Below are 15,729 nucleotides of genomic sequence, written 5' to 3' on the forward strand. Positions count from 1 at the left end.
TCGAAAGATTGCATAATTAATGTGGGCTATAAATGTGACCCAATCTCAAACTAAAACAAACTGTGGGTAGATTTAACGCATTTATAATAACAAACTAAAACGAGAAATGTATAGGTTGCTGTTTGAAGAGCAGATCTATATCCATGCTATAAGTACTGCATGTTTATTCAAAACAGACCAAAACATTAACAAATTAAATATATAGATCTAATATCAACAAGGATCAGGAATCATATTTGGAAGTTTCGAAATTTAGCAACATGAGTTCCAGACCCGACAACTTACCGCCAGTAGTATTATTTCCGCCGGAACATTCAGTTGCATCCTGTCAACATCAACTACTCTGTGGTGTGGGCCGCGAGCCTTGGTCAACTGTGGTCTAGCATTGAGAAGTAAGAATGGAACTTAGGCTAGTGGCAGCTTCTGGCGTTCTTACTGCCGAAGCAAAATATGAAAGAGTATGCTCTGATATAACAGGAGCATGCATCTGTCACCAATACACCTCTCAACGTTTCTTCCATCCATGCTTTGCCAGTGGCTGTGAAGGCCCTGGCGCCTCTAGAATCTAGATCTAGATTTTTATATAGATCTAGTCTAGATCTAGATCTAGATCTAGATTTCTATATCTAGATCTAGATTCTAGATTCTAGATATATATCTAGATTCTAGTGTCCTAGAATCCTAGAAGCTACATCTAGATCTAGTCTAGATCTAGATTCTAGTGTCCTAGAATCCTAGAAGAAAGGAGAAAAATAGCTACCACTGGCTGGCACTGGCACAACTTAACTAGATCTACCTACCGCTACCAGTGCTAGATCTAGATCAAGAATCTAGTTCTGCACTTTACTACCTCGTTCAGTATCTAGATCTAGATATTCTAGATCTAGATTAGATCTAGAGATCAGGGCAATCTAGTTAGGCTCTATACTCTATACTATTTTAGCTGACTAGATCTAGAATCGGTGATCTTGTAGTTCCGTTCGTTAAAGTTCATGATACATTTGTTTACATCCAGAGAAGAAATCCAGAAGTATTGATGATCAAATAGGCAATGCAAAGAACAGGGATGCAACCTAACTGCAAAACATCAAATTATGGTCAAATCCAGGGGGGGCATGAAACCCCCCCACTCCCCTCCATATTAAAGGTCAGCCCCCTGAAACCCCCCCCTACTCTTGACTTAAACAAACAAAACTGTGACAAAATCGCCCTAGAACCTAGCAGTCTACTGCTTACTAGATCTAGATATCTAGATCTAGTGCCACTGCTACTGGCTCCTGCTTCTGCAGAGTTCAGTACAAGCGGATAGCCAGAGAACGACAACCTAACGCCATTGGCCAATGTAACAGCCAACTTGTTTTACCTCGCAAGAGGGATGCCCACAGCATCTTTTGATGGTGATTAGAAAAATAGTGATGATTTTGCGTAGCGTGCGGTTTTCACCGGCAGTTTCTAAGACAAGCGGATAATTAATTATTGTCAGATGTACGTCATTGGCCGTTATTTATAGTAACAGCCATCTTGTTTAACGTCATTGAGGGATTCCCACTTTGATGTCAGTCATGGTGGCAACATGACCGCAGGACGGCAGCCAGCAGCCTGCCGATTCGGATTAGATCAATTTTCTTTGCAACTTGCAGAACTGTTGTCTGTGAGTGTGCAGTACCCTTTTTCCGCCCAGATTGATTCTGATGCTGAAACTACGAAAATTGAGATGAAGAAGACTAAGAGTAGGCCTGCGTGCGGTCGTGTTGCCACCATGACTGACGACAAAGTGAGAATCCCTCAATGACGTCAAACAAGATGGCTGTTACTATAAATATCAGCCAATGACGTACATCTGACGTTCTCTTATTATCCGGTTGTGTTTCCTAGCTCCCTCCACTTAACCTATAGTTCTACTCCATTTGCAGCTCAGGGTCCTACTGGGTCCAATCTCTTGTAAGTGCTTAATTTCTTGTGCTTACAAAACTTTAAAAGAAACGATCCGGATCGAAACATTGATCATTTGCATTGCGGAGCTGAACTTTGTTTGAACTGGCTTTTGTATCCAAATTGACATAGGCCTACTCTTAGTTTTCTTTTTCTTCTCAGTTTAAGTAGTGTACAGCGTCAGAATCAATCTGGGCGGAAAAAGAGTGCTCACAGACAACCAAACCGAACAGTTCTGCAAGTTGCAAAGAAAAATTATAATCCGAGTCGGCAGGCTGCGTCGTGCGGTCGTGTTGCCACCATGACTGACTGACAGTGGGAATCCCTCAATGCCGTCAAACAAGATGGGTGTTGCTATAAATATCGGCGAATGGTGTTTAGTTGTCATTCTCTAGCTATCCACTTGTGAGTTCAGTCGTTTGTAATGAGTTTGGGCTCTCTTCGGGAGAAGTGGTACCGGCCTAACTCTAGAAATTTATACCCAAAATCGGAAGCAAAAACGGAAGTCGTAAAAAAGCTGACTGAGTTGTCAGGGTGTAAAGGCCACCAGTAAATTTGTAGACTAGAAAAGGTCCAAATCCATTTTAAACTATTATTCGGCACTATTTTAACGTGTTTTCGTGTGCTGAGAACAATTTTGGCACTAAACACTGTCACAAACCATTATTTTTGTGAATTTAGCAAGGGGAGAGTACATAATCATCAATGTATAAATTTCTATGGCGTTATGTCAGGACCACTTCTCCTGAAGAGGGCCTGAGTTTGGCTTGCTAAAGGATAAGATGGGTGAAGTGCTTCAAAATTCAATGATGAATATATGAATGGCATTCATGGCTACTCATGTTTGTATACTGACTTATTAGAATCCTGAAACTTTCACTTTACCTCTGTACTATATAGGCTGTTAGCAGAAGTAGCACAATCCTCTTCCCCCCCCCCCCCCCCCCCCCCCCCCGTTGAGCTGAGCATGAAAGTGGTGGTATAGTGGAGCTGGTGGAACGAGATAGCACCGATTGCCATCTTGACAATGACAAGTAAACTATGGACAAATGGTGCCAAGTCTTGACTTCGTCTAGATTTTTCTTGCACAATTACCATGCGCAGGGGAAAAACAAATAGCAACTATTAACATTATGTGTAACATGTAAACCTACAGCTGCTGCTGAACTTTATGTAAATTCAAATTGAACTTTTTTCTTGGTCAGAAGCTAGGCTAATATGCCAAAGACCCTGTAGTCGTACGTTAAAAAAATGTTACGGGATACTTGTCTCACAGGTGCTTGCTAGCCTTTTGGGCTGATGTCTGGAGCAGTTCCTTTGAAGTTTCTCCTGGCAATTAAAAATTTCATTCCAATTTCCTTTTAAAAATATTGGCCAAAGCCTAAAAATAACAGCATTGTTGTCATAATATTAGTGCAAGTCTAGAGCAAATCTTAATCTACGACAAATGCTAGAAATAGATCAAACTCATAGAGACCTGTGTGGGGAAAGATTATCAAGCAGCCACAGAGTGGGTGATGTGCTCTCTGTATGTAGAGTGTAAATTTACATTAGTTTAATAAGGACCATACAACTTGGACAGTTGACACTGTTTAAGGCATAAATACTATGTTTATAGCTATAGGGGTTCCTTTTCGTACTTTGGCAAAACCTGGTGGTAAGCAGGGCAAGTGGTAAAATGAATTGCGATATATATCAAGGTTTGACTGTAATTAATTTTTAAAATTTGAAACGACTCTCCTGATGAAGAGGTATTTAGTTAGGTCACTAAAAGTGAGAGTTGCTTGTGGTCAGAGATAACCACCTACCTGAGAACAATGGTGGGAAGCTTCATTCATCAGAACACTGTACACTGAGTACACAGAAATGTACTTTGTACTTGTACCCACTTCTACTTGTTTTTAGTTCTATCGTAGACATTGACGATACATCACTGCATGTGACTTGCTTCCTGATGTTGTATATTCTTAGTGGCATTACACTCTGGCTATACCACTAGTTACTGTCAGGCATTTTTGGTTGGGCAGAAAGTGAAAAGGAACTTACGAAAAGGACACCTCTTTAAATTCAATTATTGAAATATACTGACTTGCAATATTTTCATCCTTTGATTTAGAGTTGTTTGAGTGAGACAAGTGCTTTTTTTTTTTTTTACTTTATAAAACCATTTCTCCAAGGTTTCTCTTGACTTCCGAAAATTTTTCTCCCCAGGTGAGGATCAAAATGAAAATTGATACAGGTTTAGATTCAGTTGTATGAAAAAGTAAGGATGGAAGAGCTTTCATCTCAGCGGAGTCGGGGTGTGTGGAACTGGTCAACTCTTTGTGATCATGGAGAGAACTTACAGGCATGGGAAGGTTCTGATTTTGGCCATTGCTTTGAACAACTGGCCATTCTTAGCCCCACCCATGCCTTCCTGGCTCTGATCAGCAGCTACCATTTTGGTCGCCGTCGCAGCAGCCTGAGAGGGAACAGTTTGTACGTGAGCTGGACCAGTTTTCTCATAGTCCGATTCGTCTGTACTGTGGCCCTGATGCTGAGTCCTGTCTGTCAGATCATTTTCTCCATCTCATTAGAGCATATGCTGCCCAGTATAGCTGATGGAGTGTTTGCAGGTCTTGCCTTTCTCAGTTGGACTCTCCATGCTCTATATGTGTGGAATGTTCGATACCTTCACAGCAACAGTTTAAGAGGTCCCTTGTCAGCAGTGATCAGCGTTCTGTTGGTAGCGGTATCCTCTGCGGTACATGTTCACACTGTAGTGACCCGACGCATGGCTCACTCACCACATCAACTTGCCACAGAGGAGTACACTGCTTATCTTAACGCTGCTTTTTGTCTCATTTACTTCTTTACTCTGATTCCTAACAAAAGTCGTATATACCACAGCGACATTTTTTGTCTCAATGGAAGCGAGGAGGCTTCTGAACCTTTAACATGGGACAGAATACGCAGCTACAGCTCAACGGTACCTCAAAGAGAAAATGTGATTGTTGCAGAGGCCAGAGTGGGCTGCATCTCTTGGCTCACATTCCAGTGGGTGCAGCCCCTGATGTCACGTGGTGCAGTGAAGAAGATAAATAGTGTGGATGACCTGTACAAGCTGCCACGCAGACTCAACACAAATCTAATCAACCAGAAATTTGAAAAGATTATGATAAAGGCATTTAAAAGCGAGGATCAGAGGAAAACTAGAGCCCTTGATGCAAGTGGTTCTTTTGAGAACAGTTTTGGAAATTCTGCTGTAGTTTCTGATCAGCATCAAGCTGTCAATGATAGGGGACAATCTCTTAATGACCCGAGTCAGTACCAAGTAAGATATGAAGGCATGCGAACCCAGGATGAGAATATCACTTCTTCCCCCTATGAGACTGGAAAACATAGCCTGCGACAAATAAGCTTGTTTAAAGTTCTGAATTCCGCATTTGGTTTGGAGTATTACTGCCTTGGAATGCTCAGACTGCTGGGAGACTGTTTGAGTTTTGCCGGTCCACTGCTGCTCAATTATTTAGTAACATTTATAGAGGACAGATCAGAACCAATGTTCCATGGCTATCTTCTAGTCGGAGGTTTATTTCTTTCCACGTTACTGGGGACAGTGTGCTACACTCAGTTTGACTACAATGTTCAGGTGGTGGCCTACAAAATTCGTTGTGCTGTGGTAACAACTATTTACCGAAAGTCTTTGACCATAAGTGGAGTGGCTCAGTCACGTTTCACTTCAGGAGAAATAGTCAACTTTATGAGCACAGACTGTGACAGAATACTTAACTTCTGTCCGAGCTTTCATGCGTTTTGGAGTCTTCCTTTTAAAGTGAGTACATATATGGATTTCTTTTTGTTTGTGGTGTTTTTTGGGGTTTAAACATTTTTTAATTACAATTTTTTACCCCCCCCAGACTGAGGACAAAGACCTGGCTTTTGGAGTTGCTTTAACGCTGAAGCTGCTTCGTCCCCCCCAGCAGGGCTACTGACTGCTGAAGTGTCTTTTGACCATTCACAAAGGGGGGATATTAACATGTTCTTCAGTAGAATTGTTACTGGGATGATTTATCAATGTCATGCTCATACTGTGCCGGAACAACGTAGTAGGGGGGAACTGCTGCTTTTTTTCCCTCATCCTTACTATCGTCTTTTTTCCTCTACTTCTTTTATATTTTGTGACTCTCTTGTGAACTGCTATTTCCGGAGTGCCTTGATAGTCGAGTGGACTTTGTGCTGTTGAGGCTACAGAGGTGAGCAGAGTAAGCCTGATTCCCAGTTTAGACTTCTCTGTTGACATCAACCCTTTGGCGCTCATATCACTTTATGCAGTTGCAAGCGCCGTAAAGCCTTACTAAAACAAACAATTTTTTAAAAAATCTTTGATATGTTCAAAAGGAGCAATTATATAATGATATTATGTGTATGGATTCTTTTTCTCTACTATTTGTAAGGCCTTTTTGGGGTAATGCGAGTAGTTTTTGCTGGTTTTAATTTTCATGTGAATGACGGGCTGGGCGTAGGTATGCCTCAAGTGTAACATCACTAGAGTCATTGTTATGTTTTATCGTGTTTCAAAGATGAGAAGTTGGTGGGTTCTCTGGTGTGGTCTGCTCCTCTACTTCTTTTTTAGGGTTTCTCTTGCCCTACAGTGCTTCCTGGTGAAATACTTCTTATATATACTTTGTTAAATTCCTGCAAATTAGAACCCATAATTTAAAAAATAGTTCCCGTTACTTGTTGCAAGGAGATACATCATGCACTCTAGACATTTCCAAGTTTTCTGTCTCGGGGAACACTGTATAAGAGCCTCTTTTCCCATAGTATTAAAATAATGTAATATATGTCTCTTAATGACTTTCTTTGCTTTCCCACTGCTGTTTTCCACTGCTAATGGTCTTGCTTTTTCTTCTTGCAGTAAATGGCCGCTATTTGCTTCTTCTTTTTTCTCAGATCCATACTAAAATATATGCATTTCTTTGTACACATTAGGTGGCTGTGTCCCTGTACCTGCTTTATCAACAAGTGGGTTTGGCATTTCTGGCTGGGCTCACCTTTGCTGTCCTGTTGGTGCCTGTCAATCGTTGGTTGGCCAAAAAGATTGGAAAGCTGAGCAGGGAAATGATGCAGCACAAAGATGGCAGGGTCAAAGTGGGTAGCAGAAAGTTCTCTTTCCAGAGCATAGGGAAAAAATGTTGTTCTTTAATATTTGATTTGATTTTGTTGAGGGGGGGGGGGGAGATAAATTTCTTTCTTTCTTTTTTTTTAAATCTTTTTTTTTTACAGGTTTGCATGAATGTGCTGAATATGGCAAAGGAAATAATGTTGGTGTCACAAGCAATCCACTTATGTCCATTTGGGTGCTTTTTGCACCAGAGACAAAAACAAACTAGTCAGGAATCATGGAAAGACAGAAAGTTGTAAGCCTTGACCTTAGCTTTAAACTACATTCTGATGTTTTTGAAAGGAGGATTTTTGATAAAAAGCTTTGGGAGGGGGAAAACGAAAATTCTCAAAATTTGGAATTAACTGGATTGCTTGCCATGGTGATGATAAAAAAGCTGCTTCTTTTCTTTTCTTACTGCTTTCTGAATGTATTGTATGTAGGGGGACAATTTTGTTTCCTAATGCTTTCTTTCAAAAATGGTTAGTTAGCCTTTCAATGCAATGCTAATCATTTTCAGATAAATTTTTTTTCTACCTTAGTACTTTTGTTACTCTTTTTTCTTTAATTTGTTCTGTTGTGGGTTGTTTTTTTTAATAAACCGTAAAAATGCTTTGAAGATGAGCATCATTAATAAGATCTTGGATTTGAGGGAGACATTTAGAAATAAGTAAAAACAATGTATTTTTAGTCTTTAAATTCCATTTTTTAAATTGAAAGAATAACTTCATTTTTTAAATTTCTTCAATTACCATTGGATTTCAGCTAATGAGTGAGATTCTGTATGGAATTCGTGTGGTCAAGCTTCACTCTTGGGAATCTCATTTTGCCGATCGCATAGCCTCAGTAAGGCAGCAGGAGCTGAAATGTTTGCGTGGTCGCAAGTACCTGGATGCCCTCTGCGTATATTTCTGGGGCACGACCCCTGTTCTCATCTCTATCCTGACCTTTGGCACTTATGTTCTGATGGGACATACTCTCACAGCAGCCAAGGTATGACGAGTGTTGTGAAAAACCCTTGCCTTTTTCTTGCTTGAATTTGTGAGCTAACAAGTTGATTTGATAGTAATGGAACATGTTTTAGAGTCTTTTGAATGCCTCAATTTTGCTATTTTTGCTATTTTTTATTAAACTGACATAGTCTTTTCAGGCTCTCAGCGGACAAAATAGAAGTGTTCTTTTGATTTTCTTTACTTGTTATTATTGTAACCTGATCCTCTCAAAATTGTAACCAAAAATGATCTTAATTGGGCCAAATTGCCATGAATGTGTCAACTGAACAATTGAAATGCTTTGGTCCCCAGGTGTTCACCAGTCTCTCCCTGTTTGTCATGCTGATCAGCCCCCTCAATGCCTTCCCCTGGGTCCTCAATGGTCTCGTGGAGGCCTGGGTGTCCCTGCAGAGGGTGCAAAAATTTGTTTGTCTCACTGATATGGATCCAGGAGCATACTACAGCCCACCAGCCCAGAGTTGTGAGTAGCTGTAACCATCGAAGAAATGGAACTTGTCTTTGGTTTTATTTGTTTGAATGCTGCCTCAACAGTATCACGTTTTTAAGTTGTAAGGCACTATTTAAATTCTCAGAGTCAGACTGTGTAAAGCAACAAGGATTATGGGCAGGGATAAAGAACCGAGCAACAAAAAAGATGACACACAGAAAAAGAAAAGGGAAAATTTGAGTCAAGCAGGTGATGCAAACAAATCAATAGTTCAGACAAATACTTTTTAGTGTTGGTTGCCATTGCAAGTAAGTGTTGTTTTGGTTTGTTGCACTTTTTTAGGGGGGTGGGGGGTGCAAAATGATACACCCAAAAACCAACCTGTTACATGCATGTTTTCACTTGGCATTGGTGTCCACAAAGCATTTTACCAATGGGAGTACCTTTTAAAAGATCTTGGAGGTACTGAAAAAAATTTGAATCAAATACGCACATGAGGAAAAAGTATGGAAATGCTGTTTTGAACTTTGAAACTTGCACTCATAGTGATCTCTTGTCTATATACTTCCAAGTATACTCCATAAAAAGTATTTGCTGCGGCATTTATGAAGAAATGTAAACATTGTCAATAAGTTGCAAATCTCTCCCCAAACTTAGTTGAGGGACCTTTGGTTATTTTCAAGCTGGTATCTGTTCAAATTATGAAAATGTTGAAAGCAGCAATTACTGTTTACCATGTGGCAGGATGACATATTTCATAGAGATAATAGTAATAAAAACTACTGATAATAATAATAATACAAATGTACCAGTCACAATTATGATGATGATAATTGTAATATTAATGGGTCTCAATTTTCAATTTTATAGAGCATTTCCATTCTGTGTATGCTCAACGCACTCATATGCAAGCAGGCTCTACTAAAGCATTCTGAAATGTTTTCTTTGCAGTGTGATGATCTCTTTAACAGCAGCTTTTTTGTTGTTTCTTTTTCCACCCAGCAGATTCTGGGGCTGGTCCTGTGATCCGCATAAGCAATGCCAGTTTCTCATGGCAACCCAGTTCGTCAGACACGGAGGAAAAGGCCGCAGCTAACACAGTGGCCACAACTGAAGGTGGTAACGATGAACAGGACAATTTGTCAGACTTATCATCAGATGCAGCTTCCAGCATGGTGCAAGACCTGTTGAATATCACAGTGGATGTGCACAGAGTAGGTTTCACTGTCAGGGATTTAGGGACAGTGTGATTTCTGGCATCGAATTTATGAAATGCAACATTGAATGTTGTGCTTTCTTTCAAAGCGGTTTTAAAAAATACTCAATCTCCCGGCTATGGTCGTATCCCCTGGCTGAAAAGAATGTACTAAGACTTAGGATAACAACATCACCAACAAAAACATCAGCAGCAGAGTGTTCCCATACTTTCCTTCAGTTCTCATGAGTTGTTAAGCAAGAAATAGTTTTACATGCCACAAGACAATGTATATATATATATATAAATCACACTGATAATAATTTGTAGGTTGAATTTTTTCAGTCCTCTTCAGATCTGCTTTCCTCTGTATTGAATTCCTTAGATATTTCCTCAAGATATCTGTAATATTCTGGTTAATATTTTTTTGCAATCAATGTAACGGAATGGTTCGCTCACCTTACTTTGAGCCAGTGTTTCCACTCTTCGGTATTTTTACGTAGATCCGTACTTTCTGCCAGTTCCGTACTTATTCCTCCATCATTATCAACTCCCTCCGTAAAAAATTGCGACAGTGTAGGACTGCTGAAATTCCTTCACAAAAGATCCATACTCGCCTTGGTATAGTCTTGTATAAGTTACGGATATTTACGTTAATTCTCTCAGCAACAAGTTAATGTTATAGAAACCTGCCAGATACCACATTTCCTGCAACCAGTCATTATTTCGCTATAGCTATGCCCCATGCATTCATTACGGGCTGGTCGGCAGTACATTTTTTACCTGCAGATGGATCAAAATCTGGCGAACTTTTTGTGCCAATTTCCTCCTTTCTATCCTTCACTCATTCCTTCTGTCTGTCTTCAGTTTGTTGCCGCGACTGGAAAATCTGCGCATTGATCAAATATATTGACTTGTGATCTTAGACAGAAAATTACTGTCAGAAAGAAACTTTTTTTGCAAATTTGTCTAGATCTAGAGTAATTATCAGAGCGAAGATTCTACGGCATGTGAACGCGATATAAGGGCCGCGATGAAAGAAATATTTGCTAATACTACTAAAATGAAGAATAATTTGAAGTGGTGTTCCGAGGTTGTGACAGGCGACATTCAGACGTGAAAATTGAAGAAAAATTAGGGTATACGCTGGCAACTGTATTGTGAAGGTACATATCTATTCATTATTCCCAGGTTTACCTTCTATCAATGGTGCGACGACAAATTAATTGAATTATAGTAGCAAAGAAAGGGGAACCTGCTTTTAAACATTGCCAGCAATGAAAAGATATGATGAAGGTGAAGAAATCAAACAAGACAAAATGTTGGTGAAAAAAATAAATGTCATGGGTTGTAGGCAATCTATTCAAACAGGCTCTCAAATGCCATTTTCAACCCTCTATAAGCACTAAATTTCAATTTCTTCAGAGGCTTCGCCCCCTGATTCCCCTCTGGTACGCTGTCCCTGGACCCTGCTAGGGGCCTGTGCGAACCCTAGACCCCCTGCAGAATTTTCCTTACTTTTCAGCTTCAGCTGGTGGAAGCACTGTTGAGCTTACTGAAGACATATTCTACTTTTCTCTTTTGTCACCATATAATATAATCAAACAATTTCTTTTTACAGGGCCAACTTGTGGGAGTGATAGGTCGTGTTGGTGCAGGAAAGAGCTCTTTTCTAGCATCAGTGCTAGGAGAGTTACGAAGGCTGGAAGGAGAGATTGCTATAGATGATCTGGATGCTGGTTTTGCCTTTGTGAGCCAGGAACCCTGGCTTCAGCAGGCAGCAATAAGAGACAATATCTTGTTTGGTCGTCCTTTTGAAAGTCAACGCTACAACAAGACACTGGAGGCGTGTGCACTCACTGAGGACCTCAAGGTGTTACTCGCTTGAGAATAGTTGTTGTAGATATCTTTGTTGTAGTTGTTGTTGTCATTGTCTTCATTGTAACTGTGTTGTTTAAGTTGCTATTGCGTTTTTGTTGTTGTTGTATGCATTGTTATTGTCGTTGTTGTTAGATTTGATGTCTTGTTCATTGTTGCTGTTATATTCAATATTGTTATTGTTACATTTGATGTCATTGTCACTGTTGTTGTCCTATTCTATGTTGTTGTATTTGATTTTACTGTTTTGGTGTTGTATTCAATATCATTGTCATTTTTCTTGCTCTATTCAACCGTCTTGTTATCTTTGTTGTATTAAATGTTATCACCATTGTCTTTGCATTCAATATCATTTTTATCGTTATTGTATTGATTATTTTGTTATTTTTGGTATTGCAATACTTGACATTGTTGTTATTGATCCAGCAGCTCCTGCGCTTCAACCAAGTGCCATAGAGTAGTATATAAAGGTGTTAAATATCTGTTGAAATTTCCTGATGGAAAAATAGAGATTAGAAATTGGAAATGAACTTTTAAATTATTCTGATGGAGATGGTTAGATTCGAATGACTTTGCCAGTCTTAAGAAGTAGATGCGAAGTAGTGTGTGCAGGGCATATAGAATCTTAAATAACAAATTAACTTTTCAAAGAAACAATTAACTCTTTTTATCCGGGCTACGAGTATATTCGTAATGAGGACCAGTCCGGGCTACGTGTATTCTCGGAACAGCGATACGGTCACGTCAAAGAAGCTAGTTCTGCTTGTAATTACCAAAATACGCAAATACGGCGATGCTAGCTCTGCCTGAATATTTTCATTTTCCAATGAATAGTGGTTTCTTTGTTTTTGATGGGTGTAGAAGCTTGAAAGATGTCTCGAAAACGCACTTTCACGACCGACGAAGTACTTTTTGAAGTGGCGCTGGGTAGTGAGGGGGAATGAAACTAATTTGATGAAAGTGACTCTGAAATAAGTGCCGTAAATTCCTTTGTGGAAGATAAGAAACAGGACTTAAACTCATCTAATAGCGATTCAGATCATGGTGGAGGGGTCAGTACTGGAATTCGTGCTCCTAGATCTAGATCTATAAAATCCAATGGGACGTCGTGGGCGCGGCAATCAGGGTCAAGTTCGAGGGTGGAATACACCTCAAAATCAACATTGTGCTATTGGTGTATTTCCTAACAACATACATTTACAAAAACTACATTCAATTTCTAACATAACTGCCAAATTTCTTTAAAACCTTAGAGTAAAAGTAAGAAATATAGCACTTTGAACTATACGCACTGACTTCCGACGCGTACGGCGCGGCGGCCCCAGGACTGGTACAGAGTCTGTGGGGGTACGGCTAGGATAAAAAGAGTTAAAACCCCTGGAACAAAGATGGTGCATTATGAGGGGGAGTTTCATGGAGAACAGTTTATGTCCCCTTGTAAGTATCAGATGTTAACATCGCTTCTACCGTTCCGCATCATCATCATCATTGCCTTTCTCATTCAGGGTCAAGGTACAGGCCACGAGCAAACACTTTTCACCTTTCCCTATCCTGGGCTAGACTCTTGATGTTATTCCATGTTTTCCCACTTTTCTGTACAACTCTTATTCTGCAGGGTGTTTCAGAAGTAATCGGACTGCACTGCCAAGTGTTTGTTTACAAGAGAGATCGGGCAGCATTGTTCTCAAACAACATATCTGAGTTGTGAAATTTCTTTATTGCTTTCTCTACATCCATTCAGGTCTGCTGATATGTGTGTTCGCCTGGAGAAAGGTCCCAATTATCGGCAAAGCTATATTTGAGCAGCAGGTTGAAAAAGTTTTTTAAAAAGTATTTCATGGTCAAAAATTTAGTTCCATCGGAGAACACACGTTTAACCATTTCTTCATAACATATTGAAAGGATCTAATGATATTTTGAGTCTAAATATTTTTTATTAGAAATTTTTGCAACATGTACTTCACTAAAGGTTAAAGATGATCTAGAAATTGGGTCAAACTTTTTTTTTACACCTTGTGTTACAAAATGTGGCATATCTTTAAAACTGCTCAAGACTATAGAACATTTTGATAAAGAATCAGGGTATTCAGCATGGCATTAACTACAAAAATTAGCCCTAATTTCAATATCCAAAATTTCCGACAAATGGGACCTTTCTCCAGGCACACAAATATGTAGACTGTGAAGCGCATAGAGCTTGCGCTGTTGAGCAGGAATTTGCACTTTGTAAATGTTATTTATCATTATTATTATTATTATTACTTCGTTTGAGGGCGGATGAAAGTGTGGAAATACTACTAAACCAATGTAGATCATGAATCGTAATGCAGTCCAGTGACTGTTGAGACAGTGTAGAATCTCATCTTTACCGAGGTGACTGCTGTAGAATGAACATTTAGTCAAACAATATTGATTTTTCCAGATGATGCCAAGCGGTGACCTGACGGAGGTCGGGGAGAATGGTGTCACCCTGAGTGGAGGTCAGAGGGCAAGGGTCGCCCTGGCCAGAGCCGTGTACCAGGTGTGGTTTTTTTTACTTTTCTTTTCTGAGATCTGAGGGAGGTGTGAGCCTTATTGGATGTTTGTTTGTTAATGAGTCGTTTTTATCTCCAAGATGAAGAAGTGTGTGCCTTAGAACACTGTGCCAGGTTTTTTGCCCAAAAGTTTTTCACACGTTGAAGTTAATTTACCATTGTCTGATGAAGGGGCTAGGCATTTCACTATAGCATACAAAAGATATGAGTTCAGTTTCTGTGTGAGGAGGGTTGGGTTTTTTTCGAGTATCTCAAGCCTGTCTGCTAGGACTTTGTGTCCCTCTCAGCCGAGGTTGGCTCAGACAGACAGTGTTGAAGCAGTCCACCTCCTGAACGGCCTAAATTGTGTTGAAGGGGAGGTAAAAACACCAACAACAACTACCACTACGAAAACACCAACAACAACTAAAAGTACTACTACAATATAGTTGAACTTGAAATAAAGATAAGACAATATTTGATTTTGAGCCCCAGCTTATGAGACCACCAGCAACAGAGACTGCTTTGCATAAAAAAATTACTTTCAATAGGAAAATTGTTTTAAAATTCTGTTGGTACTTTTACGTTTTCACTCCTTCCTTGGCGGTTATAAATGTCTGAGTACTAAGCGACCACCATTGCATTAATGTGCTTTTCTATTTCTCAAATGGGTGGTTTGAGAGCAATCTGTATGTTTATCTCTTTTGTCATCTTTTCAGATTTCTTTCTGTCATAAATTACATCTCGACTCTTTCACACAAGTGAATGGAAAAATTAGTTTCATAGTCTCACCGGGGCGGTGTTGCAGACTGAAGTGTCTTTAGGCCATTCCCAAACGGGGGACCGTAAAGCCACCTCTTGGTGCTCATATGACCTTATGCAGTTGCGAGCACTGTTAAAAAAAACTCTACTAAACTACTTAACCAAAGGGGGGGACTAAAACATGTTCTTATGCTCAGTAGAATTGTAGTTGTAAATGGGCTGATTCATCAATGTCATGCTCATAACTATCCCTGAACTGCAACGGGGAACTGCTGCTTTTTCTTTCCTAATCCTTACTATCGTCATTTTGCCTCTACTTCTTTTGTATGTTTGTCACACTCTTGTGACCCGCTTTTTCAGGGGTGTCTTGATAGTCGAAGCAGATTTTGTGCTGTTAAAGCTAGAGAGGTACGCAGAGTAAGCATGATTCCCTGTGTGGACTTCTCTGTTGACATCCACTCCTTTGTGTTCATATGACCTTATGCTGTTTCGAGCGCTGTAAAAACCCTACTAAAACTAAAACTAAAATAGTCTCACCCAAAGATAGCATAGTGTGCTCATGTAATTTTTCCCCCATTCGTTTGTATCAGGACAAGTCAGTATACCTTCTGGATGACCCACTGTCTGCTGTGGACGCGCATGTGGCACAGCATCTGTACACCCACTGTATCGCGGGCCTGCTGGGCAGCAAGACCCGCGTGCTGTGTACCCATCAACTAAAGTTCCTGGCGCGTGCTGACTGGGTGATTGTCCTTGAAGATGGCAATATCGCCAAGTCAGGTGAGATTACACCTTTCATATTATTATTATTCTTGTCAGCTTGGATGTTGGTGCTTCAGAGGTGTTGTGTTAGAGTAAATGCC

General features: G+C 40.0%; 1 protein-coding gene across 2 annotated transcripts in view; it reads left to right on the forward strand.

Annotated features, from left to right (window-relative positions):
* The first annotated feature begins 306 nt into the window (after positions 1-306).
* LOC101854886 (multidrug resistance-associated protein 7) overlaps positions 307-15,729 on the forward strand; it is a 32,314-nt gene continuing 16,891 nt past the window's right edge. Inside the window, exons 1-9 of one of the 2 annotated variants that reach the window (XM_005104313.3) lie at positions 307-392; positions 4,144-5,746; positions 6,907-7,065; positions 7,844-8,071; positions 8,383-8,551; positions 9,521-9,732; positions 11,335-11,586; positions 14,014-14,112; positions 15,457-15,646. In XM_005104313.3, the coding sequence (XP_005104370.1) occupies positions 4,202-5,746; positions 6,907-7,065; positions 7,844-8,071; positions 8,383-8,551; positions 9,521-9,732; positions 11,335-11,586; positions 14,014-14,112; positions 15,457-15,646 (2,854 nt within the window). In that variant the 5' untranslated portion in view covers positions 307-392; positions 4,144-4,201. The remainder of the gene's footprint in view (positions 393-4,143; positions 5,747-6,906; positions 7,066-7,843; positions 8,072-8,382; positions 8,552-9,520; positions 9,733-11,334; positions 11,587-14,013; positions 14,113-15,456; positions 15,647-15,729) is intronic. The other variant, XM_005104314.3, reaches the window with a different exon arrangement.

Source organism: Aplysia californica, unplaced genomic scaffold, assembly GCF_000002075.1.
Source record: "Aplysia californica isolate F4 #8 unplaced genomic scaffold, AplCal3.0 scaffold00414, whole genome shotgun sequence".
Lineage (NCBI taxonomy): Eukaryota > Metazoa > Mollusca > Gastropoda > Aplysiida > Aplysiidae > Aplysia > Aplysia californica.